The sequence below is a fragment of the Ambystoma mexicanum genome, chromosome 4q (assembly GCF_040938575.1).
Source record: "Ambystoma mexicanum isolate Mex_15411 chromosome 4q, UKY_AmexF1_1, whole genome shotgun sequence".
NCBI lineage: Eukaryota > Metazoa > Chordata > Amphibia > Caudata > Ambystomatidae > Ambystoma > Ambystoma mexicanum.
In genome coordinates, this window is record NC_090928.1 from 379,735,277 (window position 1) to 379,762,512 (window position 27,236).

At 45.8% G+C, this 27,236-nt stretch overlaps 1 protein-coding gene across 7 annotated transcripts in view; it reads left to right on the plus strand.

The window, feature by feature from the left end:
• Positions 1–27,236, plus strand: part of SDCCAG8 (SHH signaling and ciliogenesis regulator SDCCAG8) — a 2,836,880-nt gene that overhangs the window by 13,578 nt on the left and 2,796,066 nt on the right. For all 7 annotated transcript variants that reach the window (XM_069607960.1, XM_069607958.1, XM_069607955.1 and 4 more), the window contains one exon: positions 14,744–14,905. In XM_069607960.1, the coding sequence (XP_069464061.1) occupies positions 14,744–14,905 (162 nt within the window). The remainder of the gene's footprint in view (positions 1–14,743; positions 14,906–27,236) is intronic.

The window sequence follows — 27,236 nt, forward strand, 5'->3', positions numbered from 1 at the left end:
GAGGACAATCATTTTGACTATTGAGGCCCTGCCCATCACCGATAGGGGGAGTTACGCCCAAAAGTTCATTGATTTGCGCAGTGCTAGGAGTGCTGCCTTTGTGTTGTGTTCATGCATCAATGCAGGGGTGTGCAGTATTTGAACTCCGAGGTATCGGAATTAAGTAGTCTGCCATTTTATCCCCACTGCCGGAAGTGCCTTCGTGTCCTCATGTCTCAGGGCCGCTAGGGGGAACAGGCAGGATTTCGACTTGCTGAATTGGATTCCAGAAACCTTAGAGTAATTGTCCAAAACTTCGAGCATGGTGGGCACATTGAGGTGTGGGTTTTTGACATATATGAGGACATCATCTGCGTAAAGTGAGATGATGTGGCCTACGCCTCCCAGCCTTATGCCTGCATCGAAAAATTGCTTCCTAAAGTAGATGGCTATGTGCTCCAGTCCTAATATGTACAGCATTGGGGATAGTGGGCAGCCCGGTCTGGTCCCTCTGCCTATGTCCCAGGCCTCCGACACGTGTTTCCCGGATTTCACCCTTGCTCTTGGTTTAGTGTATAATATTTTAATCCACCTAGTAAACCCAGGCCCAAAGCCGAATTCCTTGAGTACAGCCACTAACCACTCCCAATATATGGAATCGAACGCCTTTATGGCATCCAGGGATAGTAGTGCATATGGGTCCTTGTCTTTATCAGTTTGCGCTATAACATGTTGCAGCCTGGGTAAGTTCATGGATGTATTACGGCCCGGTAGAAAGCCGATCTGGTCGGTGTGTATTATATCTCCTATTATTCGGGACAGCCGCTTAGCTAATATTGTAGTTAAGATTTTCACGTCATAATTGAGCATCGCTAGTGGGTGGTAGGAGTCACATTGGTCTGCCGATTTGTTGGGTTTAAGGATCGGGACCACTAGCGTCTCTCTCATGCTTTCAGGTAATATCCCCCTCTTGTATGCCTCTTGGTATACCTCATGTAGCAGGGGTGTCAGGGAGGACTCGTATGTTTTATAGAACTCCAAAGGTAATCCGTCAGTGCCAGGTGCCTTGCACGTGGCCAGGGACCTAATGGCTTCGGTTAAGTCTTCGGGCGTGATTTCTACCTCTAGAGTGTTGGCCTGTTCAGGGGACAATCTGGGGAGCCCTATCTCCTGCAGTGTATCTATTATCTGTTCTTGGGGGACCTGGTCTTTGTGGGAGTATAGGTGTGCGTAAAAATGTTTAAAAGTATCATTTATGCTCTTCTGTGTGTGGTGTATGTTCCCCTCTTCATCTCGCAGTGAGGTGGTAGGGTGTCTAGGGTGTTCCTTTTGGCAGAGCCAGGTCAGTAGCCTAACCGGTCTGTCCGCCTCTACATGCGCTCTATTTGTTTTGGCGGTGTAGTCGAAAATTTCTAGCCTCTTCCACGCAGTTGTATTCTTCTCTCTGAGTTTCTTGAGTTCAGCTTCTCCCTGCTGGGTGCTTATGGGGATGGCCTCTAGCCCTTCAATCTCCTTCTCCACTTGGTCTAGTTCTTTTCTGAGTAGTTTCCTGATATCCCCCGCCTTTGCGATGGTTTCTCCCCTTATCACTATTTTTAGAGCATCCCACACTGTGCTTATGTGTTCTACACTGCCCATGTTAACTTCTATATAGTTGTCAATGGAATCTTGTAATTCTTCTCTAAAGGTTTCAGGGCTTCTACAGGCATTTTCCACATGGGGATCGGGGGTCTGGGGCCATTGTGGTTCCATGTCACTAAGAGTGGGGAGTGGTCAGAGATGGTTCTTCCTAGGTATTGTGCTCCTTCCACCTGGGTTAAGTGTTCTCTGCCTATGATGATATAATCTAGCCTCGTGTGTAGATTATGCGGGGAAGAGAAGTATGAGTAGTCTCGCGTCACTGGGTGTGTTTCTCGCCATGCATCCACCAGGTCCAGCCTGTCTATCATGGCGGCCAGCGCTGTTGTCGCTGCCGATGGGCCTTTCGTTTGGGGTATGGACCTGTCTAGCGTTGAGTCATGTACGCAGTTGAAATCACCCCCTCAGATGAACATGCCGCTTCTGTGTTATGAAATTCTAGGGTACAGTGAGTTCAGGTAAGTCGGTGTGTTGTTATTGGGGAGGTAAGAGTTCATGATGCATATTGCTGTCTGCTCAATGTGTCCCCATAGCATTACGTATCTGCCTTCCGGATCTATCTCTGCCTTAGGTAAGCGGAATGGGAGCTGTGGGTGGATCCAGGTGTAGACTCCTCTAGCATATTTAGAGTAAGTGGTGCTGAATCCCTGTCCCCCCCCCCCAGTGTGTTTGGAGTTTGGTCATGGAGTCCACCGTGCAGTGGGCCTCCTGTAGCAGTGCTATCGTCACCCCTTTCCTATGTAAGTAGGCCTTAATTCTGTTTCTGTGGAGGTAAGTGCTCAGTCCCCTCACGTTCCATGTCATTATTTTTTATTGCTGTTGTGGTCATGGTGGTCCGAAGAGGGTGTTACGGTTGTTCTGCTTCCCCATCATAATTGCTTGTGGTCGTGGTTTGAATGTCAAAGACGCCTGTGTGTGGGTTAGGGCACGGGCTCCTCACGCCTTCCGCTCACCCCCCCCCCCCTCTCCGGTATCGCCTGGAGACTTGCCAACAGTAGTAACGTTCATTCTAGTGAATGAGAACAACAAACTATTCAACTTTGAACTGCCCCCAGCAGTTGCTTCCAACTTGCAGCGCTCAGGGGCACCCGAGCCTTTTGGACCTTTCCAGGCCTCCCGTTGCGGGTAGTGTGTTAGCAGTTGGCCTACACGTTTTCTGGAGGGGTGTGTCGACGTCGTCAGCGCTTGTATGGGTCGGTGCGCTCCTGCCCGATGTTGCTTTCATAGTGCTATAGTACTTGTTGCGGTCCAGTGGTTCCTTCTTTAATTATGCAAGCATCGGTCATTTCCTGTTACTTTAAATACTCAGTGGCCTGTGGTCTCCTTCACTGTTCCTTCCTTATCATCTGCAAGATTGTTCTGTTCGAGCCACATGTTCGACGCCGCAGGAGTTTCTAGGAATATGGCTTTCCCTTTATACAGTACTTTGAGGCGCGAGGGGTACATTAGCATGAACTTGAGGTTAAGTTCACGTAATCTTGCTTTTACCGGGATAAATTAATTCCTTGCCCGTTGCACGGTGGGAGTATAGTCTGGGTCATGACTATTTTGGCATCCTGTCCCTTGATTTCCCCTCCTTCTCTCGAGAATCGCAATATTGTCTCTCTGTCACGGAAGTTTAGGACTTTTGCAATCATTGGATGCGGGTGCGAGCCCGGGGGGGGAGGTCTTTTCTGCAGGGACCTATGGGCTCGTTCTATCGAAAATCCCTGGGACAGTTTGCCTGCCCCAATTTCCTGCTGTAGCATTGTCTCTATGAACTCTGTTGGGTCCGGGCCTTCCATTCCTTCTGGGACCCCCAGAATCCGGACATTGTTGCGGCGGGCTCGCCCTTCCGCATCCTCTGATCTCACCTCCGGCCGCGCTACCTTCAGTTCAAGGTCCTGGACCTTAGATTTGAGATCTGTCGTGCTTTCGACGTTGTCCTGTAGTGTGGCCTCCGCTATGGTCACTCTTTCGGTGAGATTGCGGGCGTCTTGTCTCATCAGCTGCATGTCCGATTTGACTCCATCTATTTTGGTTTTGATAGACGTGCGTAGTGCTGCTATTGCCTGCAGTACCTGCGCCTTCCTGGGTCAATAGATCTTTTGTAGCCCCTGCATCCTGCTGCTGTTTGGTGGCCAGACCGTTGTGAAGGAGTCCATTGTTGCAGTTTTCGATTTGCCCTTAGGGGGTGACATCTCTTATCTCGGGGTATTCAGTCTGCCACCTTGTGTAGTGAGTGGTTGCCCGGTCACTGGCTGTAGGTTCAATGGTAACCGTTTCTAAATTGGGTGGTTGTTAGATTGTTGGTCACAGAGAGGTGTATCGTCTCCTCGTTATTGTGCTTGCCTGCGGCAATGTTAATTCAGAATGGTGGTGGCCCTGTTTGTTCCATCGTGGCTGGGCAATCGTGGCATCAGTCCCCTAATGGCTCAGTCCTTATTTCTGTGGGTCTAAGGCGTGCCGACCAGCAGGCCCCTCCCGGGGCCCGGTACACCACTAGAAGGTTTGGTTACCGTTATGTCCTACCTTTTATGGCTCTGCTTCTTTACTGCTCGTGGTTGGTAGTTGTGTTGCCTGTCCCTTTTGCTTGTGGGCAGTCCCAGTGCTGGTGTTGTTAGGCCGTTCATGGAATGGTGGCCTTGATCATGGGGATTTGGGGTGCAAACTACTACAGTTCAGGCAATGTTCAACTTTGGTCGTTTTGCAGAGTTTACCTTCTGTTTGTGTTTTGCTGCGTTATATTCGTGCCACCCCGGACCCTTCGGGTTGCTCTTGTTCCCCCCTGTCCCGTTGCTCGAGTGGTGTCTTCATTTCCAGGGGGGGACTATGGCGGTGCCCAGTCTCAGTTGTCTGTAGAGGGCCGCGGTCCTCCTTGCGTCTCCGCCTGGGTCTCTAGTGCAGCCCGCCTTCAGGCCGCCTCCTCGTTCTCCAGTGGCTGCTCCGCGCCCCAGCATATCTGTCCGGCCGGCGGTCTCGGTGGGGTTCTCCCACCGGATCACTTCGGTTGGATGCGACTCGGGCTCCCCTTCCCTTCCGCGCCGATGGGGGTCCGGCCGGGCAGCGGCCGCGCCACGCGGTCGCCCACCGCGTTCGCACCTCGGCACCAGCTGGGTGTTTCGTCCACTTCCTTTCCCTCCTCTGTTTCCGGGCCTCCCGCCGTAGCCTACCCCGCCTCGGCTTGTGTTCCAGGGAGCCGAGTTGCAGGCTGTGTCGGCCGGTGGGCACTGGTTCCCGCCGGGGTGCCTTCAATGTGCAGGTAGGGGGTGTCAGTTCAAGTTTTCTTCTCTCGGCGGGCCGACTGTTCCGCTTCGTTGCGGTTTACAGCGTAGCCGCAAGCGCCGCCATCTTGCGGGTCTAGGGGGCTCCGATTTACCCGTCGATCCGATTTTTTTTTTTTTTTTTTTTTTTATAAAAATGGTGAAGTATGGGAGAATAACTACAAAATCTCCCCTTAAGTCATTAGAGTCATTGTACTCTACTATACCACAGATGGAATCCTTGTCCATAATCAAAACTTTCCTGGATTCGAGAATTGATCCGCAATTGGTTCCGAGTGATTTTCTCATTGATCTCTTAGAGATATCTGTGACCAAAAATTATTTTCTGTTTAAGGAAGAGTACTTTTTACAAATCAAAGGCACCGCAATGGGTGCAGCATTTGCCTCTAATTATGCCATCTTATTTATGTGGGCATTTGAAAAGGCCTCTATACTCCATGAATCTAACCCTTTTCTTCAATCTATCGTGTTCTATAAAAGATATATAGATGACATTATCATCATTTGGGACAAAACCAAAGGTGACCATGAACTTTTCCTGACATGGATTAATGCCTTAAATGAACATTTTTACGATTTACTGTGTCAGTGAATAATGTGTCTATACCCTTTCTAGACTTTCTTTTGAAAGCTAAGGACGGTCTCATTGCGGTCGATCTGTATCGAAAAGCCACGGATAGAAACACAATTCTACATTTTGAAAGCTTTCACCCTCAATCCTTAAGGGTTAGTATTCCTTTTGGTCAATTTCTAAGAGCTAGACGAAATTGCACTGATAAACAGGACTTTACGACCCAGGCAGACATTATTGAGAGTCGATTACCCAATCGAGGCTATCCACCACATGTTTAAAAACAATCTAGAAAGAGGGCACGCAATCAACACCACAATGTCTTACTGTCTAAGAATGTTCGAGACAATGTAGCCAACTTGCGCCTGGTCTGCGCCATGACCTACAGTACCCACCATTCTGCTATCAAAAGGGCCATTAGTAAACATTGGCCATTGTTACAACTAAACAATTCCAAATTGGAGCCCCTGATGTATGCTTTTTCGAAAAGGGAAACATTCAAAGAACTGACTATCCCAAGCCAATAGGTCCCAGGCTAAAAAAGGACCCAAAACCATTTCGGAACTTTGGGGGATGAATAAGATTTGTGGGCATTTCCCATGTGGATACTGCTGTCAATGCAGATCCACATCGGCAAGAAGTACGGTCGCCATCAACAACAAGGCATGGAACCTGAGAGACCATACCACATGTAATTCTAAGAATGTAATATATGCTCTGACTTCCCTGTAATATGACATTGTAAGGATGAGGCAGGACGGCAGGGATGGAGAAATCAAAATTCCTTTATTCAGGTAAAAGGATGAAAGGAAAAAAATGAATAACAGGAGATTTATGTGAGTCTTCTTCTTCTATATGGATGAGGCCTCCTCTTAATCCTCGTAGGCCCAGATAGTGTCTTGGGTGTCTCTCTCTCCGTCAGTCCGCCTGTTCTGAAACAGTGGGAAAAGAACACACACAATCCCTCGTCAGTTTCTTTCTTCTATAGGGGTGAGACAGCAGTCAACCAATAAGGAGCAGCGTTGTTACTACATCTTTAAAAATCCCCTGAAGCCCCGCCCCCTTTTCCACTGATCAAGGTTTGCCACTCTGCCTCCACCCATGTCCTCCCCTCTTGGACCCGGTTGCTGTTCGGAAGACCCGTAGGTGAGTCCATCACGTAGCATGCGCGGGGAGCTGGTATCACTCCAGCCTCGTGATTGAGGTCGGTGTTGTCTGATTCAGGGACTTCGGCTATCCCTGAGGTGTTAGACAAGAGCGTTCCGCCGTGTGCGGCGTCCATCTCCCATTCGGAATCAGGGTTGCCGGGTTCTGCCGCGTGGTTGGACCCTGAGCCGCGGACGCCGTTCCTCCGCAGTTTGCGGCTGTGGGCGGGTGTCTGGCGGCTGCGTTCATAAGGTTCACGGTGGTCCTTAAGCTCACGGCGGTCCTTGGTTACCGTCAGGTGGTTCTTGGTCGACGGAGGTCTTCCATGTTCACAGACATATATAGGGAAAACATCTAGACCAGTTCAATTTAGGATTACAGAACACAAATCCAGGATTCGAACAAAGAATCTTACTTCACCTCTTGTTTCCCACTTTGCGGATAACAATCATAGTTGTGACGATTGTCAATGGTGGGCCTTGGAAGTGGTGAGAGGCGTACCTCAACTGCCAACAGACTCTCCACCCGAGAACATTGGTGGATTTACAATACTCAGAGCCATCTGGTTGGTTTAAATGTCTGACAAGAATGGCCATTGGCCTTTTGACTATTTGTCTACAACATTCTGCACATTCAGTACCACTGTTTTGCAATTTATAATATGCATGGTAATGGTGCCTGTTTAATAGCATTTCTTGATGCGGCTCACTTGCATTTCACCCATTTGCTGTGGAATAATGTTTTTCTTAGTGCACATTGAATACCAATATGCCTATAACATTATAGGACTGGACTTTTTGTCCTCCTATACTTGGCATTATTATGTATATATGGGGGTTGGGAGCTCTGCCCCCATATTTAAATAATGCTTCGCATGGTCCAATGAAACTTTGGGTTATATGCAATTTGTGGTATTTTTTTGAGGACAGCAAGGAAACACTTTAAGTGGCTCCATAAATTGAGATGAATGTTGCTATTATTAGGCATAGTATGCTTTATAACATCAGATTCCATTTATAATATTACATTCTATGTATACAACTCATCCGCTGACCACGATAATGTGATCAACAAGCACATAATTATAACTTTGCAGCTTTTCCTCGTTGGTCCGCAACGTAAGAAATACATCTGACATGCTACCCTGCATAAAACGATCGGGCGCATGCGCAGCTTTAGATCGTCTGTATGGCCACTGAGGAAAGGGTTTTCATGGACGCACGGTAATCGAGACGCTTGATTTATTGAGCATCTCTTGCGGACCGTTTAACACGAGGCACCGTTAATGTTTGAATGGGCCGCACGTCCAACTATCACCATTTTGTAGAGGTGGTGAGGCGGACTGATTAACACGAGGCACTGTTAAATGTTTGAATGCCGCATGTTCTACTATTACCATTTTGTAACTGTGAATGTGAATGCGCTAACTTGGCATACAGCCATTTCTTGGATATGCCGTAGTTTAGGTGACATATGCTTTGTTCTGAGGCGGTGTTAAGAGACAACAAAAATACACCATGGACATTGAACCGTTCACATTTGTGTATGCCTCTTCTATCATTGTTATACTGAGGCCATAGTGATCAGAGTATGGGCGACAGTACCAGGTCATGTTTTTCATACAATACTGCCGGTCTATACGTGATTCACCAGGGTATTTTCAACCAGCCCCATAGATCGGATCTCTTTGGATGGATTCATTAAGATCAATTTGGAATCATCCATACATGCATTATATAACAATGAGATGCATCCCGGCCCTGCTAAGGATGTTGCTTTGAAGTCTGATTGCTATAACGGTTCATGTATCTTCGTGCATTCATATAATGAATATAAGCTTTGTTTCTTCCGTCCTTTCTTATTTTCTCATGTCCAGTATTTGATGCACATACGACATGACAGCGGTGGAATAGTGCTACCAGTGCCATGCCCCTGCCTCCATGAGCTATGTGACTTATGCCACTGTCACCACCTTGATCTACGTAAGGCTCTCTATTGCCCTGATTCGTCTAAGACTTTTTCTACTCCAGCAACCCTGAATAAGGGGAGTTGGGGAATGTATGTTTGTCCCCCTTGTCTATTGGAATTGTCTGGTTCTGAGTGCCGGTAGTTATTTTTGACTCACAAATACGAATTTAGGGTTGTTCCCATTTTCATGAGTTGTTCTTGTCCCCCCTCCTTTTTTCTTTTTTGTGTCCTCCTAGACTCATCCAATGCGATCTACATATAGGACCAACACGTCACTAGATTTGTATAGATGACGTTGGGATCGGCCAGTCCGGTTGAGTAAATGGTATTTTCTTGTTCCTCCCGGCTTTATATTTATATTTATGTTGAAGTGTTTGTTTCATGACTCTGATTAGAGGATATGTGCCCAGTAGAGAGTCCCTTCAGTCGTAACATTTTAAATTTACTGTGTGTTTATTTTTATTCTAGGATTGACTACCCAACTCGGGGTTTGTCTATTTATCTATGTTTCTAGAATTGCGTTTAATTGAACCCAGTCACAATTTGAGGCTGTTGACAACAAGGTAGCGTATCGTCCTGAGGAAGATGGGCATCAACCGGAATGCGGCTAGATGTTTTCACCCCGTCGAAACTACCAACATGACTCTTTTCTAAGTGTTAGGTTCACTCTAGAATATTCTGTAGTCCCTACGCTAGGTTAGTTGACGAATGGCACCTCAATTCAATTATCTGTGCAATTCCTTATATTAAATTTGTATTAAAATTTGTGATTGCATTTCTCCTAGACTGTTGTTAGGATATCGCAGACATACAGGTGGACACCTTTCTCCCCCTGTGAGTGATCCCCTTCACTCACCCCGGGTCTTTGGTGGCCTCGCCTGTTTGCATGTAATGTAGACCCTTCAGGTGGTCTGCTTCAAGGGTGTATAATGTATTTCAATTGTGATGCACTTTATCTGTAATATGAGCCAATATCTGGTATAGGTATAGGTATATACAGATTGAATATGAATTTTATCCATTTGTGATATAATAATAAAATGACAATATATTCTTTTAAAAAATGATATAAAACTGTTTGGTGTATTTGGCCTTTTCGGTCTCTCTCTGAGCCCCTTTCTTCTATCCTTTGTCTGTTTAACACTCTTGCATTAGAATTAAAAAAAATATATATATTTTTTCTTATTCCGCTTAACATGACCCCTGTCTTATTATTATTATTATTTCCCCTCTGTCAGCGACGAAGGGGACACTTGTTTATTGTCACAATGATGATTACTGCCACCTAACGTGGAGGTATGAGGGAACCTGAGGATTCTGCGATCCTTCTGTATACCTGATTGAGACACACCCTGATTGAGGGAGGTCACGCAGGGGAATCCGAGATGGTGTAGGACAGACCACGAGATGCATGGGCTTAGACGGTGAAGTATGGGAGAATAACTACAAAATCTCCCCTTACGCAGAAAGGTGCTAAGTAGCAAGATGAAAGACGTGCAGATAGCTAAACGACTGTGAAAATGACTGCATTGAATCATCTTTGAATACTGAGCGGAAGAAAACTGAGTGCACTCGGCACAGACGAAAAAGAAACAAAGAAAAAGAAAGAACAAACAAACGAGACAATTACGCCACATACCGAGTCTGGCACTGCTGCAACACTGGAGAGACCTGCTGCATAAGGCAGAGCGCTGTGAGATACACATGGGGCACCATCAAGACGGCAAACGGGGAATGGTGAAATGGAACTGGGGTGTATGCTCTGTAGGTGCATTATCTAAATAGGGGAAAAGCTAACGCGATATAAGCAAATGTGCTCCTATGGTGCAAGCTGCTAGAATATGGAAAAGTCTGTTATCTGAGATATGACTTGGTGATGATTACCCATGGTAAGCACATTTTTAGAAAGTAACTGCAAACCCATCTCTTGCCTCCTATTTTATCCCCCTGTGAGTCAGTCTGTGATGATAGAACTATACTTGATTTCAGCACCAGGAAACCTTTGACTTTGTGGTGTAGTGTTCTCTAGAAATCTATATATATATATATATATATAAAGTCCTGAGTGGCTCATCAATGCCCAGCTCAAAACGTTTAACCTAGGAATGTGAAATTTGGAAGGTACATTGTTTTCATGAAGTAGGCACCCACTTCCTACCTAGGAACAGTCGTCAATTCCCCAGCAAACCTCCCATCCAAAATGTACCCTGACATAAAAAAACGAATGCAGAAATCTGCAGAATGGTTATGTGAGCGTGTCATTTTAACATCAAAGGACAGCATGGCTGCTGTAATTAATAAGATACTTATTCTTTCATAGGAGTCCAAATGGATCACAAATCTGTAAACTCAGCGATTCAAAGTGATGACGCAGTCCACAACCCTGTTGAGTTCTTGAACACTTGAAATCCTCCTGGTCTTCCAGAACACAAACTTCTCAAAGTCGGATCACCTGTGATATTATTGTGGAACCTCAACCCACCTGAACTCTGTAATGACACCAGATTGCGAGTGAAAACTCTCCACAGAAATGTGATTGTGGCTGCAGTGCTTACCGGTTCTGGCCAGGTTGGTTGGTTTGTGGATGGGACACATGTGTGACAAAGGCTGTAAGCGTCTAATGATGTCAGCTTTAGGGCCAGTCTTATGATTTACTGCAGTGAGGGCACTTGAACGTAGGGGGATGGATCAACAGATAAGATTGGCACAAGGTGGCGGCTTCCAACGTGTGAATTTTGCAGGTGTAAATGTGAGAAAATCGAAGTTAAGATCCATAGGAAACATTTTTCGGATCAATCAAACTATGCTCAAAAATACATGCCCATTCGATTGGGCAAATAACATTTCTGAGCAAACTTCACCTTTAACTTAATTATTTTAGTATCTCTATATCGGGGCATACACAAAGAAGTACTTTTCACTGAATGTTGATGCCCCATACGCTACTGCTGCATGGTCTTTATCTTGCAAAATCAGAAACCGTGGTGGCAAATCCATGCAGTGACACAAAACAACACTGCACGTTTGTTAGGTACGATTTTCATAGCAATGATGCATCTTCCTGACCTGTGTCAACCCCAGGACTTTTTGCTTTATTGGGGGATTCTTTTTCCCTATACCTCAGTGAGTGGGAACATTTTTCTCCACTCACAATCTTTTACTCTTTTTATGGGTGTCATTTTTAAGACTCTCCATAGTGTCTTTTTAATTTTATCCTCTTTGACTACTTTTGGTATATACCTTCTTATTGTTGCAGGGTTGCCCTTGGGGCTCCCCTTTAACTTTCTCTGTCTAACCTTGTGAGAACTACACATCCCAAGGATAGAAAGGATCTTTGGATCCCTTTTACATTTTATTAGGTGAGACCAGCAACCCCACCTTATGTGGAGTGCTGGGGAGATACTGTGTATCACCTTTCTCATTCTAAATTAACAGAGAAACTTGCCTTTAATGGCTGGTGGCAGTGAAACCTTTTTATTAATTTGGTGCTCCTTTACCGGGGGCTGTTCGCACCTTTTACCAAAATGTCCCCTGTCTTCTGTTTTCACCATTGTAGTGTTCCTTGTCCTTTCTTGTTCCTTTCCCTGACATCCAGGGCGGGAAAGTCCTTTGTGTGATTTTTATTTTTTTATTTTATTTTTTTATAAATCTTCAGCCGCATTTCTGTGGATTCCCTGCCCAGGCTCCAGAGTGTCTGTGAAGGCAGAAAGCAAGGGAGAAGTCCAAAACTTTGCACCACTTTGTCTTCCAGCCTGACTGCAACAATCGAGCTCGAACTGGGAGTTTGCCTATCTGAAAGGACTGCCTACCCCTCCCAAGTTTGAATGTTGCATGGCTATTTGAGTGACTGGGTTCCTGCATAAAAGTCTGATCCTGGAAGCTGACAAGGTAGTTGACCACTGGACCTGAATCCGAAGATGAAGAAAATGAGGAAGAAACGATTTCCAGCGACCGGAGAGCCTACTGTGTAACCAGAGCCTGCTGTAGCCCTTCCTTCCAATTGACTTGGGGTCTCAGAAAACAATGACAACGATCCAGAGCCTGGTGAGACCAACTGGACTGAAGAAGACCCGCATTTTGAGCCATCCCACGCCGCGCTGCGGCCTTGCCGGACTGCAATAACCCATTACAATGGGACCTTGAACCATTGTGCGATGCATGGTTTTTCGAATTCCGAATCTTGCTAAAACTTTGTGGGCATCCTGCTGGACCTCCAGAGACGCGAATCGAGTCCGAAAAGTCCCCTCACGAGAGTGCTGGACTTTGCAAACGATGTGAATCCGACCAGCGACATTCAGTCTTCTTCTAGCTCCTGAAAAGGGCACCAGAATCCACAGAGCCGCATCCAGCCGTGATGAAGCTCTTGCCTGGAGCCTTACCCGTTGATCCCTGCTGCAGAAGCCCTTCCAGTGTCCTGTCTTCGGTCTTCATGATAAAGGTATTGAATGACAGGGATTCTGGCTGCAGATGCTGAAGTCTTCTTGCTGGAACTCTTCTTCCGTGCTAAGGTACTGTGCTGGCTGAGGTAGTTAATTACATGAAGCCTTTGGGATTCCTGTGTAGCTTTGGAGTGTTTCTTGTGCTTGGGAGGCCACCCATCCAGTCCACCCAGGTCCACTGCTGGAATCCTCCTAGGGTGTCTTCTATGAAGGCACTGGACTCTCAACTAACTTTATAAAGTAGAAATTTAGTTGTGTGAACAGTCTTCCTCAGGAACTCTAACTTTGCTTGCAACTGAGCCTTATCTCACCCTGCCTACAGTTGGCTTCTAGACCACTAGGGTCCCTCTTCTGCCTCTGCGAGAACTCGTGCCATAGAATTGGGATGGGCTGGATAATTTAAGGGGCCTGCCTTCAAAAGTAAAACAAGTGTTGAAAAGTGTACTTACTTGTAAAAGAGTTGGTTGGTAACTGCCCTCTGAGAGTGAACAGTTACAATGAAAGTTGTTGCTTATCTTAGATATGATCTGCCATTCTGAAAAATATATGTAAAGTCTTACTTTCCTTAGAAACTGTTAGACCATTCTAACAAAGTAGATGTCCGGTTCAGTTACTCACCTGTGAATTGGTTGAGCCTCTTCCCCAAAAGTAATGCTGTTGGTTCCGCTTCGCTATTCTTGTTAGGATAAATGTATGAGTATCCCCAATTGGGTCTTGCTTCCCCTTACTTGCTGTTAGCCTGTCCAGAATAAGTCTGCCCGAGGTTACACTAATCCTGAAGTTGCTGGTAGCTCATTTTAAAAGTATATATGTTTTACTTACCTTGAGCAAGCTGTGTGCCATCCTAACATGAGTTAAGAGTTATTACTAACCTTAGCCAGTGTTCCACTGAGCTGAAAAGCATCCTGTAATTGTACATTACACCATAAGATCCAACTCACCTAGTATAACTGTGTGTTATCTTGAATCAGAGTTATAGGTTTTTACATGTCCATGAATGAGTGTGCCACTATTCAGGAAAGTATATTGTCCAGTTGATTTACTAATTGATTTTTTTCTGAGCATCATGGTACAACTGCTACGGTCTACTACCCTTGTATTACAGAAAGTATTCTAAAAGTAACTCATGGTTTTTACACCCCAATAATAGGTGTACCCTATGCTAAATGTGTATGATAAGGTTTGACTTTAGAACTCCTGTTGGGTAGTCTAAATAAGGTCTTATGCTTTGGTCTGTGTACCTTCAAGCATAGTGGTGTGTTTGTATAAATGTGTTTGACTCTATGACCAATAGGTATCCCAAGACTTCTGGTTGTCAGTGTGCTTATTGAATCCTTGGTGTACTACAGGTTCAGTGTACTTTCCTACATCCCTCTCTCCCTCCTAAGATAAGTTTAGCTCCTCTGTTTTAGCTACCATTTACTAAGAGTGGAGTCTTGAACTGTCTCAGTTGAATCGTTTTACTTAGCCCTTAGCTGGACTTCAGAATAACTGGCCTAACAACGTTAAAACAGTCTCTGTGTATATCCCATAAAGAACACTAAAAGAGTGCATTTTGCAGAGACCAGGGGGAACGATAGGAGAGACATAGCACCTGAGACAGAGACACATGCTGTGATATCTTGGACATTATTTGTATAGTGCTGACTTGAGACCTACTTTGGCGGTGCCTTTCTGGGATTCTGTTGAAAACCAATAAATGAACATTAGTCATGACTCGCACTCGTAATTATTCACAGAACGGGCAAATACAAGTATCCAGCAACTGAAAGATGTCTTGGATGACCCCATTTCCACCACAGAAAGAGGGTCTGTTCCTCTGAACCAGTCATCCACCCCAAAAAGTGATCTAGGACGTGGCACAGACCAAGCCTTGCAGGAACTCCAACACAGTCATGCAGGTAAACGTTTGACTTGGTTTACTATTTTCACAGTTTTAAATGAACAAAATAATGTTGTCTTTTTAAAATAATCTTGTACCAGCTGTTGATCCCAGAATTAATAATGTCAGTGATTTCTGTCAATGTTCTTATTGTTTTGCACCAATGAATTTTATGTACAGTATCCTAGTGCCATGTAAATTGTAGACTGGAAGAAATAAAAGGAACATATCTGTCTGCAATGAATTCTCTGCATGAATTTTAGTGGTGTCCTTTAGACAACACATCACCAAGAGATAAGTAAATACTGTAGGAAGCACGTTCTAAGTTCAGTTGGCGCTTGGATTTCGTGGAGTGCGGAATATGTTTCTCTGTTGCTGTACACATTGCCATTCATTGGAGCTGGTTGGGGGCAGGGGGCCTCAGAGTTAAAAGTATGCTAGAAATTTGCGCGAGCAAAGCACGTTGTAATTGCAGTTGGTGTGTAGTTGGGCATTACTTGCAGTCTGGTGCAGGAAGATTCCTGCTTTTAAGTGGACGTCGCTAAAGTTGAGTGTTTGGTCTAGAATTGGTCGCTATTACGCTTTCTCACGTTCTATGTGCCTGTGGAGTTGAGGTGCTTCAGTAATTTTCAAGTATTGGTGCATTATGACCGTGACTGCTGAGCACGCTCTCAAAGCATAGCAAGCCAAACTCCTGTTACCACGCTCGTAGGCTCTACACAGCAGTTCTAACCTTTTATGTGCATAAATGCATTTGTAATGAGGCAATAAAGCAGAAGGATAAATGAGACACAGAGCTAGGAATAGTAGCTGGTAACTAGGAATAGTAGCTGGTAACTCTTTACTAATCTGCGCAAAATGCCGCCTTGGTGGAGACCCCGCCCATATGAAACACGTGGGTCGCTACCCACTCAAGCATAACAGAAAGTTGACATGGCTCCTTTTAACAATAGAAATGGGACATTACATCTCCCCCTTTCTTAACATTTAAACTGGGGTGCGTTAGTTCATCTCCTCTATCCATGTAGATGGCTTGCGTACTGTTCTTCGCGATGGGCTATGTGCGGGTGGAGGCTCGCTTACCATGAAGTCACTGTCGCTGTCATCAGCATCTCTATCTCCTTGTCTGTATTCAGAGTTTAAGTCTGATAAGTCTTCTGCCATAGTCAATGCAGGGTTTACCTGGCTTCTTTCGCCTTTGACAGTCCGGAAGAATGAGGAGTTCCCTGTGATGGTACCCTTTGGGCTTGCTGCGGTTATCATTGACCCTTGTATGTGGGTCACGGTCATTGGCTCTGACTTGAATGAGGAGGCGTCTTTGGCATCTAGGTTTTGTCGTACCAGAACCTGGTCTCCTATTTGGATGGAACTTGGTTTTGCATGTCTCCTTTGATCCGCATATTCTTTCATTTTTGTTTTGCTCTCTTTGTCCTTGTCCTTCGCTCTTGCTGTGTCGACGTAGGTGTTGGGAAGAGCGGCATTGGGATTGTTTGGTAGTGTGGTTCAAACATCAGTGCTGACGGGCATTCCCAAGTCGAGCTATGGGGTGTGTTTCTGTAGTCTCGTAGTAGTGTGCGGATTGCCTGCATGAACGAGCAGTTGGTAATGGAGCAGACTTGGAGGGCACGTTTTAGGTTGCTCATGAATTTCTCCTCCATTCCATTGGCTTGTGGCCACAGTGGCATGATCTTGCAATGTTGAAAACCAAGATGTTCCGCAAACATTGCAAAATCATTTCCGCTGAATGGTGGGCCGTTGTCTGAGTTTACGATGGACGGAATCCCATAGTCTGCAAAAGTCTTGTCTAGAGCTGGTATTACTGCTTGGGGACTTGTGGAATGGATGAGGTGTACCTCAGGGAATTAGGACGTTTTGTCGGCAATCATTAGCACATACTTGCCATTTGCCAGGGGGCCGAACATGTCAATGGCCACCTCGTCCCATACTTGCAGAGGCATCAATGACATTTTGAGCGGCTCTGGAAAGGTGCGTGGGGTGACTGCCTGGCATACGATGCACTTGCCCAGTAGCTGTTCCACTTTTCATTCATCTGGGGGAACCACGCCTTGGTTCTAAGCTGCCATTTCGTCGATACTATTCCCCTGTGTCCTGAGTGTGCTAGTGCTAGCACTTGTTCTTGCAAGCTTGCTGGGATAACGTTTCTGTTTTCTTTCAGCACAAGACCTTCCGGCGACATGGATAGTGTGTGTCTAATGAGTTTGAAGGTGCGGAAATGTGCACTTCAGTTGGGGATAGAGACTGTTCCTTGTTGGGGTTGATGTGCCACTGATTTAACTTCAGGCATTCTTGTATTTTCTGAATTAATTGGTCCTTCTTCAGGGCTTCTGTTAATTGAACCATTGTGATGGACTTGGGCAGTGCATTATTTATCAAGTAGTGCAAGTATTGGTTCGCTTTGTCAGACTGGCGTTCGTCGTGGGCTGGAAGTGGGTACATCGACAAGAAGTCCGCCGGGTTATTGTCTTTATCTGGGTGGTGTATTATTTTGAAAGAGTACTCTTGCAGCCTCAATCCCCACCTGACTATGCGTGGTGGCATCTTGACGGTTGGTTTGCCATAGATTGTGGCGAGTGCCTGGTAGTCTGTGATGATAGTGAATGGGCGTCCATATAGGAACAGGTGGTAGTGTTCACATGCCCATACAACCGCTAGGCTTTCCTTCTCCGGTTGTGAACATGAGCATTCCGTTGCTGAAAGACTGCGGCTTGCCTAGGCTACAATGCGTGATGCTCCTGGCTTTGATTGTGCTAAGATTGCTCCTGGCCCGATAGGGCTAGCATCCACTGTGAGTTCTGTGCCGAGATCCGGATCATAGTATGCCATGCAGGATGCTGAGGCGATGCGCTTCTTAATTTCCTGAAAAGCTTCCTCGCACTTCTTAGACCAGTGGAATTCTTGATGTTTTCCTGTGAGTTATCGGAGGGGCGTGCTTACTGACGCGAAGCCTTGAATGTAACGCGTACAGTAACTTGCCATTCCCAGGAATGATCGTACTGCGGACACTGAGGTGGGAGTAGGGGCCACCACCAGCGCTTGTACCTTTTCTGGATCAGGTTGTAAGCCATTGCTCGAGAATATGTGCCCGAAGAATTTTAGCATCTATTTGCTGATTTCACACTTGTCTGGATTGAGCTTGAGGTGGGCATTCTCGAGGGCCATGCACACTCTTCTTAGTATGTCATCATGTATTTCCTGGGTAGTGCCAAAGATTAAAATGTCATCACTATAATTTAAGCAATTTGGGATGCGCTTAAAGGGATAGTCCAACATAAAATTTAATTGAAAAAATAGATAGGCAACATTAAAAAAAAAATACTAGCACTTTTTTTTTTTTAAACTTCCTATGTACAATTTTGAGCTATTCAAGCTCAAAATTCGCAAAAGCAAGCACATGGGCGCATCCATTTTGTGAAATGGATGCCCGCCTGTGCTGGCTTTTGCTTATGCGGCACTAATGAAGGAAAAGCCAGCCAGCTGTAGTAAACAAAAGCTACCGCTGGGTGGCTTTTCCTTCATTGGTGCTGTACGCGGAGGACGGGGACCGGAGACCAGAGCAGGAAAGCTGCAGCTGAATCTTGGTAAGTGCTATTTATTTTAAAAAAAAAATAAGCACTAGCTGCGTTTTCTTTTCTAAGTTTACAACGTTGTGTTTGAAAACGCTGCGGTTTTTCTTTCCAAGTTTCTCAGGCTCCTCCGGCTCGGAGCAGATAGCAGCTTTCCCATTTGGGGTTCTCGGGCCCCCTGTGGGAGCCCGAGAGCCCCAAATGAGAAATCAGATTTAGGCAGAAACACTGCAGCATTTAGCATTTCCCATTTGGGGCTCTCGGGCCCCCCGTGGGGAGCCCCAGAGCCCCAAATGGGAAATCAGCTGTAGGCAGAAACACTGCGGCATGTAAACACAACCGCCCTGTGTTTCTGCCTGCCTTGGCTTTCACTTTGGGACTCCGGTGCTCCCCTGGGGGAGCACCGGAGACCCAAAGTGATAGCCACAGCAGGCAGAAACACAACGCAGTTGTGTTTGAAAACGCTGCGGTTTTTCTTAAGGAGTTTCTCAGGCTCCTCCGAGCCGGAGGAGCCTGAGAAACTTGGAAAGAAAAACCGCAGCGTTTTCAAACACAACGTTGTATTTATGTTTGCGGTCGCTTCAAAAGCGACCGCAAACATAAATACAACGTTTTTAAAGCTGTGGTTTTTTTCTAAGTCCTCCTGGCTCCTCCAGCCCAGAAAACTTAGTAAAAAAACGCAGCTAGTGCTTATTTTTTAAAAAAATAAATGGCACTTACCGAGATTCAGCTGCAGCTTTCCTGCTCTGGTCTCCGGTCCCCGTCCTCCGCGTACAGCACCAATGAAGGAAAAGCCACTCAGCGGTAGATTTTGTTTACTACAGCTGGCTGGCTTTTCCTTCATTAGTGCCGCAAAAGCAAAAGCCAGCACAGGCAGGCATCCATTTCACAAAATGGATGCGCCCATGTGCTTGCTTTTGCGAATTTTGAGCTTGAATAGCTCAAAATTTTACATAGGAAGTTTCTTTTTAAAAAAGTGCTAGTATTTTTTTTTTAATGTTGCCTATCTATTTTTTAAATAAAATGATTTGCTGGACTATCCCTTTAATAACTTGGTGAATTTCATTTTGAAATATTTCGGCCACTGATATACTCCAAAGCTGAGCCTTTTGTACCGAAATAGCCCCAGGTGTGTAGAGAACGTGCTGATGTACCTAGAAGATGGATGCAATTCAAGCTGGTGATGGCTTTTATTTAAGTCCAATTTCGAAAATACTTTTGCCCCATGAAGTAGATGCATCATGTCCGTCATCATGGGCGCGAGATGACATTCACTTTCTATTGCTACATTTGGAGCCCTCATGTCTACACAAATGTGGATGCTGGTTTTGTTCTCCTTTTTGGGCACGGGCACTATGGGGGACACTCACCGGGTGGGTCCTGACGCTGGTTCAATGATGTCTTGTTTCAGTAGGGATTGAATTTCATCTTCTACATGTCTCTGGATATTGAGGGGAATGCCCCTGTAGTGTTTGGCCGTTGGTTAAATGTGTGTATTTATATGTAGCTTAATTTGTTTGTTTGTCTTTTAGCTTTTACCTTTGAACAGCATCAGAATTTTTTTTTTTATCATTTCCTTCGGACTGGTGGTGTATGCAGACATGATCTGATAAATTATATGCATGAGGCCCATTTGGATGTCTGAGTTGAAGCCCAGTATACTTCCTCCTGGTACTTCACCTTTTATGACGTAAATCTTGACTCTTTAACTTTTGTCCTTGTCGATGCATGTGGCTGTGAACATGCCTGGGCAATTGAAAGGTTTGTTTGACCCGTATTGGTAGATTAGGGTGTCTGCTTCGCTAAGTTTTTCTTTGTGGTTAGAGACTTGTATGTATCCTCATTAATCACATTTACTGTGGCTCCGGTGTCAATTCCGAATTCCCAACTCTATCCATTTAGTTGTAGCAATAATGTCGGACTGTATTCTGCAGCAATGCTATTTCCAATGGCATGAACGTATCCTCTCTTGCGGTCTGCGCTGGAGGCAGAGGAGTGTGAGTCTCGGCGCCATCGTGGGGATTCGTCCAGCTATCTGATCTTCTGGTGTGGTTTCCTTCGTTGGGAGTCATGCCTGCTTCTGTAGCGACTAGAATGGTCTCTCTTTTCTTCATCCCGTCTGTCATTGTATGATGACTCCTGTGAGTCACTGTGGGAGATGCACCTACTGGCGGTAGGCGATCGTCACACGTAGGGTCGAGGGCTTTCCCGCCTTAAGTGGTGGCCATCTTGTCTCCTGGAATCTCTGCTGGTTTTTGATGACTGAAAGAATTTAATGTTCCTACAGACTGACTGGAAGTGGTTCTCGCCTCTGCATTTATCACAATGATGACCTACAGCCGGGCATTGACCAATGTGTGGCAATGTATATCCGCATCTGTAACACTTCAGTTCTGCAGTCTCTCCTGGCGTGCGAATGGGGCACACCGTTGCAGCTGAACCGGACTGTGTTATCTCAATGCTGCTGAGAACTCTGTTTGCAGGGATAGCGCAGGGTCAGCTCTTGCTAACTGCAAAATTTCTTCCAGCGTCCTGCTTTTCTGAAGTAATTTCTTTCGGAATTCTGGAGATTCACAGCCGGCTATTGCCTGCATTTGAGTGCTTCATCCGTCAAGTATCGATCAAAATCACAATATTTTGAACGTTTTCTCAGTCTCATTACGAAATGTTCCATGTTTTCCCCTTTTTCTTGGGTGGTGGTGTGGAAAATATGTCTCTCGTCATCTGCATTCCTCAATGGTGCAAAATAATAACTCGGGGAATCAATTACGCCTTGAAATGTGTCTGTGTTGTTTTCTGGCAGATCAAATACAATGGGCCTCATTATAAGTTTGCCGGTGCGTGAACTACGGTACCGGTAAGCATGCCAGTACCGTAGTTCCCGGACCGGCAAACTACGAGTTGTGCTCGCGGGTGCCTTTCTGCCCGCCAGGTCTGACCTGGCGGGCAGAAAGGCACACGCGAATGCAGCATGTCGGATGCACCACTTTAGCCCTATGGGACCGAATGGGAATGGGGAGCATCTTTTTTTCTGACGCCTGCAAATGGGCAATTACCGGGTCCGGCAGGGCCGTAATGACCTGGTAATTGCCAATGTTTTGCGGTTTGGCGGCAGCCTGCTGGTTTTACCGGCAAGGCTACCGCCATACTTCTAATGAGGCCCAATGTATCTTACCACCGGGCCTAGCGGGTGCATTAGAATACCCCTTAGGCGGCGCTCCTCACAGACCCCTGATGCATTCTTTGAGCCATCTAGCCCATCTGGGCGCCAAACTACTGGTGTCCGGACATGTCAAATTGTGGCATGGCCTGCAGCTGTAATTACTCAGTGCCCTTCTCTTCTCTATGATCAAGGTGGCGAGGTGTGGAGCTGGATTGGGGACTCTGCAAACTGCTCTCTGCTTCATTACTTGACATAATGGCAGGTGCGAGTTGCACAGGTTCTCACCATAGAATTTTGCTCTATGGCATCCTCGGTGCTCACTGGTGCTACAGGTAGATCAGCCTAGTAATCAGCTTGGGAGCGTCTTCTCTGGACATGTGAATTGTAGGCAGGGTTGGAATAAAGCGAATGTCGGCAAGAGTTCATGCAGCTTGCAATGTGCAGCCTTAATAATGCTGGTTGCACTCGTAAAACAACATGGTGTTATCTTGAAAATGTTTTATCCACAGCGATGTAATTGAGACACTTTGTCAGAATCGAACGTTACCACCCCCTGCGTCTCCTCACCTAAGTCCTTAGAGGAATCTTCCTGAGGAGATGTCTTCTGTTTTCTCCTCCTGTCCTTCTTGGTCTCTTCTTGTTCTCTGTCTGTCTTTGAGCCTTTTTTCCCCTTCTTGCGTTCGTAGAGAGAAGGATGGTCTCCACTTGAGGCCACCTTGACTGTGGTTTGAACAAGCAGTCAGGGGACCCCAGGGGAGCCAGTCCCTTTGAGCAGGGAAAAAAGCCTATTGAGGCAGAAAAAACCCTGGTAGGACGTAGGATTGAAGGCTGAACTGAGCCTAGTGTGGAAGAGACTGATAGATTGGCGGTACTGGAGGCCAAGTCACGAGTCTAGGAAAATAAGTACAAAAACACAGTGATCCTGTGAAACGTTGTGGAGATCTCGGTAGAAACATGTGGAGGAGTGTCCCAAAGTCCTTGGATGATAGGTTGGTTCCCCAACATTTCTCAAGACCCTAACAAGGTCTGTACAGACACAGAGAAACTGGGAAGAAAGACATACCCGGCAGGAGACACGCGGAAACAAGAGTAAAGGGAAGAATGAGAGCGGAACGAAGGAGAGAGAAGGAGAGCGAGCGAGAGGAGTGAGATCGAATGGGCAGACCAGCGAGAGTGACTGCTGCGAGAGAGCAGGCGGGTGAGAGAGCGAGAGTGAGATCGAGAGGGCAGACCAGCGAGAGAGAGAGAGAAAAAAAGAAAAAGAAAGGATTAGAGTGAAGAGCGAAAGGCCTGCGGCACGAAAGGCACCGAGAAGAAAGGGAAGCACACACCAAATCCTGAAAGAAAGGACAGGCACAAGGGAAAATGGAAAAGGGTAACGAAACCGGCTCCGTGAAACCGGAAGCAGAGACTGGAAATGAAGATCTCCGAGAGAACAACAAACAGGGAGGAAAATGCAACTTCGGGCAGAAAAGCGGAGAGAAAAGGGGTCAAAAGACACTAGAGACGGCGGCACTGCTACACGGTGAAAGCATCAGACTAACAATGCGAGTTGCAACGCGAGGCGCTGGGGGCGTGGCCTCCTTAAAAGGAACTGCACACAGAAAGACTAGCGCGGTAATTGTCCCTACGGAGTGACCTACGAGGGCCTCCATCTTTTCCACAGTGTCCAGGGCCACGTTGTGACACACTTGCAGGCAGGAGCTGCGTGGGAGCGTTTCCTCCGTGACGGTGTAGGTGAGACGTGGGAAAGTAGGGCCGTCTTGCAAGCGTATTGCACGGTGCGCGTATTGTGGGGCACCGTGATACGCAATCAGCTTTGTAGCAAGTGGCACGTGCTGTCCATGTGTAGTGTTGCACTGCAGTATGTGGTCCGGGTTATCCACCACGTAGGCGGAATGTAGCGGTTGAAATACAGCTTGCTCACCATCAGTAGCATGCGCAGCGTTCGGCCATGTGTTGTCCTGGGCCGTGGGTCGGACCGGGTGCCAACAGCGTGCACTGGCGGTCTGGTGCTTCGGATGATGCTGTTTCAGTGACGGGCAGGGTTCACAGCAATTGTTTGATGTAGAAGTAGCCTCACCGCCATTGTTAAGTGCAAACATGCATTTGTAATGAGGCAATAATGCAGAAGGATAAATGAGACGCGGAGCCAGGAATAGTAGCTGTTAACTCTTTACTAATCGGGCACGAACTGCCGCCTTGGCAGAGACCCCGCCCACATCAAACACGTGGGTTCCAACCCACTCAAGCATAAAAACAGAAAGGTGACAAGGCTCCTTGTAACAATAAGCTAACGTTTAACATATGGGAAAGCAGGGAATTTCTCATGTAAGGAGTTGATTCTCTATGTATTAAAACCGGTTTGCATGCTGAAAGTACACTGAATATACTCCTAATATACAACCCCCCTACTGTAACCACTGACTTTGTGAAGACTTTCAACATTTTTGCTCTCTTCCCTTAAAGATAATGCAAAATACCTACTTAGGGGAGATCTTAATCTATGGTATAACCATAAGGAAGACAAGAATGCGCTTGAACTGCAAGACTTATTAGATGAATTGGGCTTTACACAATTAATTCATGAGCCAACACACATCATGGGCCACACCCTGGATTGGGTGGCTGGTCAGGCTATAAAAATGTACGAAATATCAGTATCACCTTGCCCTTGGTAGGTCCACTCTTTTGTTAACTTTGCTATTATGGTAGACCCTTCCATCAAATCTAGATACCAAAAAAATATTGAAATACCATACTGTATTCTGAAAAATAGCGCTCTTAACAAAGTTGAACCAATACTTAACACTTTACCCAGCCACTCTACAGTAGACTCCCCTGAGGAGTTAGCCAGAATGATCTCCTCTAATCTAGAAATCATCACCAACATCTTGGTACCTATTAAGAAGAAGATAGTAAAGCCTGAACTGAAACGTAATGTCTGGTTCACGCCGGAATGACAATCATTGAAATCTTTTTATTTTTTTAAAATTTTTTTTAACTTCTTTTTATTAGCATTTGTTAGATAGAATAGCAGTCGCTTGACATCAAAATACTGGTGCATGCATGGTTATGAGAAGAGAACATAATGCCCGTTTCTAGCTCAGGGTCGGAGGAGTCCTTCAGATTGTTCCTATTGTCTTTTCTGAGGCCCCCTCCATTCACCCTCCCTCCGGGGTGATCTCACCATGCTCCGTCTCTACAGCAACGTTAACTATCATCCCCAACAACTAACCCCCCACGCACCAAACTGAGTTGCTTCCATGTGGCGCTGGTAGGTGAATTGCCCTTGCTGTATTGTGGGGCCACTGTAAATTAGTGTTCATATCGCTAGCGTGTGTTTCCTTTATTGGCCCATGCCTTCCCATGTTGCTGGTGTTTCCCTCCTTCCCCTTTATTCCACTAGATGTATGGTTCTGTTAATTCTCTGAATTTCAGGGCTCTCGTGGGGTTGTGAGACTGGTGTCGCATGAGGGCCGCTGTTTCCATTCTGCAGACTTTGGCTAAAAGTGCGTTTCGTGCTGTCGGAGACGGGGGAGGTTTTTCTTTCCAATGAGTGACAAGGAGCTTGCGTGCTGTGAACAGAATTATGTTTATAAGTTTGCGTGTGAGCCCCTCTTCATGCAAGTCATTGGCCTCCGCTCCGAGGTGCATCACTTCAGGTGTAAATGCAACTGAGGCCGCTGCAATGTCATTTAGCTGTTTATGGACTTCCCTCCAGTACGGAGTGATCATGGGACAGTGCCACAGTATGTGTCCGAGGGTGCCTGTATCTCCACATTCCAGCCAGCATTCGTCTGTGTGAGATATCCCCATCTGGTGCAGTGTGGTGGGGGTGCAATACAGTCTCTGTAGTATTTTGTATTGGACCTTCCTGTTCCTCTGGTTTATCGAGACACGCGGTATGTCTGCGAAGCAGTCCCTAAGATCTGCTTCTTCGATATGGGTGCCTAGATCTTCTGACCAGATGCGTGCAAGCATGTGGATACGATCCAGATTCTGCGGGGCTGTCATTAGGTAGAATGTGCAAAGGTGTGGGAAGGTTCCGATGTGTTGCCCCATCTCGGTCTCGCAGGGAGCTGACGCTATGGGCAGGTGGGGTTTGGCCGCGCGTCGTTGAATAGTGGCACAGATTGAGTGGTATGTCAACCAGTCGCCTTCACAATCATTGAAATCTTTGACTCTTAAAGCTTACCATGCGTGGAAGGCGCTTAGCACACCTTTGCAGCTTAGTAAATATGAAGCCACATCTACCACTTATTAAAGGGCTATTATTGAAGCTACACACATTTTTTTTAACAATAGAATACAAAATGCCCAACAAGATACTAAAGAAATCTTTTGCATTCTGAAAGAGTAAGAAAGTACCAATCACTCAACACCAGAGAGATACATTAAAGACAACGTCACATGGTGTAATGTAATGCAAAAAGCTATGCACGACAAATTGCATACCATTAAGGAAAGTATCATGGAGAAAAGCAACAAACTAGAATGCCATGAACCTAAGTCCCTAGACTGGTCTTTTAAAAGATTACAGTTTTTAATTTTATACCTAATCAGGGAGGACGAACTGGAAGTTATTATTAAACAACTTAAGCCTACCAAATGTAAGGATGACATCCACACTACTATGCTGATTAAAACATGCTCTCCTACCCTCATCACGTCAATTTGAAAATGTATTAATGCATCTATAACATCTGGCACTGTCCCTCAGGATCTCTAGAAAGCTTGTGCAATGCCCAGCTTAAAAAAAAAAACAGGCCTCTCAGTTGATTTGCCCAATAATTATATTACTAATACTGCTTTCTTTACTCAAGATTCTTGATCGTGTGGCCTACATACAGATATCAGATCATTTAAAAACATATCCCATTCTAAATGATCACCAGTCTCGTTTCTGGGTCGGCTTTGGTACAGAGACCGCCCTCCTTGAACTTAAATCAAAATTACTGGCCCCTATGGATCGAAATGAGGCATCTCTGCTTATGTTGCTTGACCTCTCCCCGGCATTCTGTCAGGTTTCATTACTGTGGTTGAATGGTGGTTGTGGTTATATGTGTTTTCTATGCTTTATGGTGTGGGCCATAACCTTGATGTACAGAGTGTGGAGAGCTTCCCAAGTCAAGATGGTGGTTCCAAGCAAGCTCTCCGATTGGTATGGAGTGTAAGAAAGGCATTGACTGAACATCTTAAACTACCTTTCATTGTCAGCAGCCCAACAGAAAGGATTTATGTTAAGAGCTCTGATATTTATAGCTCTGATATTTATGTAAATTTAGGCGGGGCCTATTGGCCAATTTTGAGTCTGTCGGGTATAGGAGTGCATCAGGAGATCCAGTGAGCCAAGCAAGTCAGAGATCACCGGCAAAGAAAAAGACATAAGCTAAGTAAACCTTTTGGATTAATTCTGAGTACTTACAGTAATTCAGTTTTCAGTTTGGAGTTCATTCTTAACTATTCATTCCAATGACTCTTTGAGAAACTTTAAAAGTTTAGATATTCTAAGTTAAATTGTAAGGAAGAGCTTTGTGTACACTTAAAACTGTTGCAACTTTGTAAACAATGTTAAGCGGCGCTCGTGCCCGGAAAGAGTT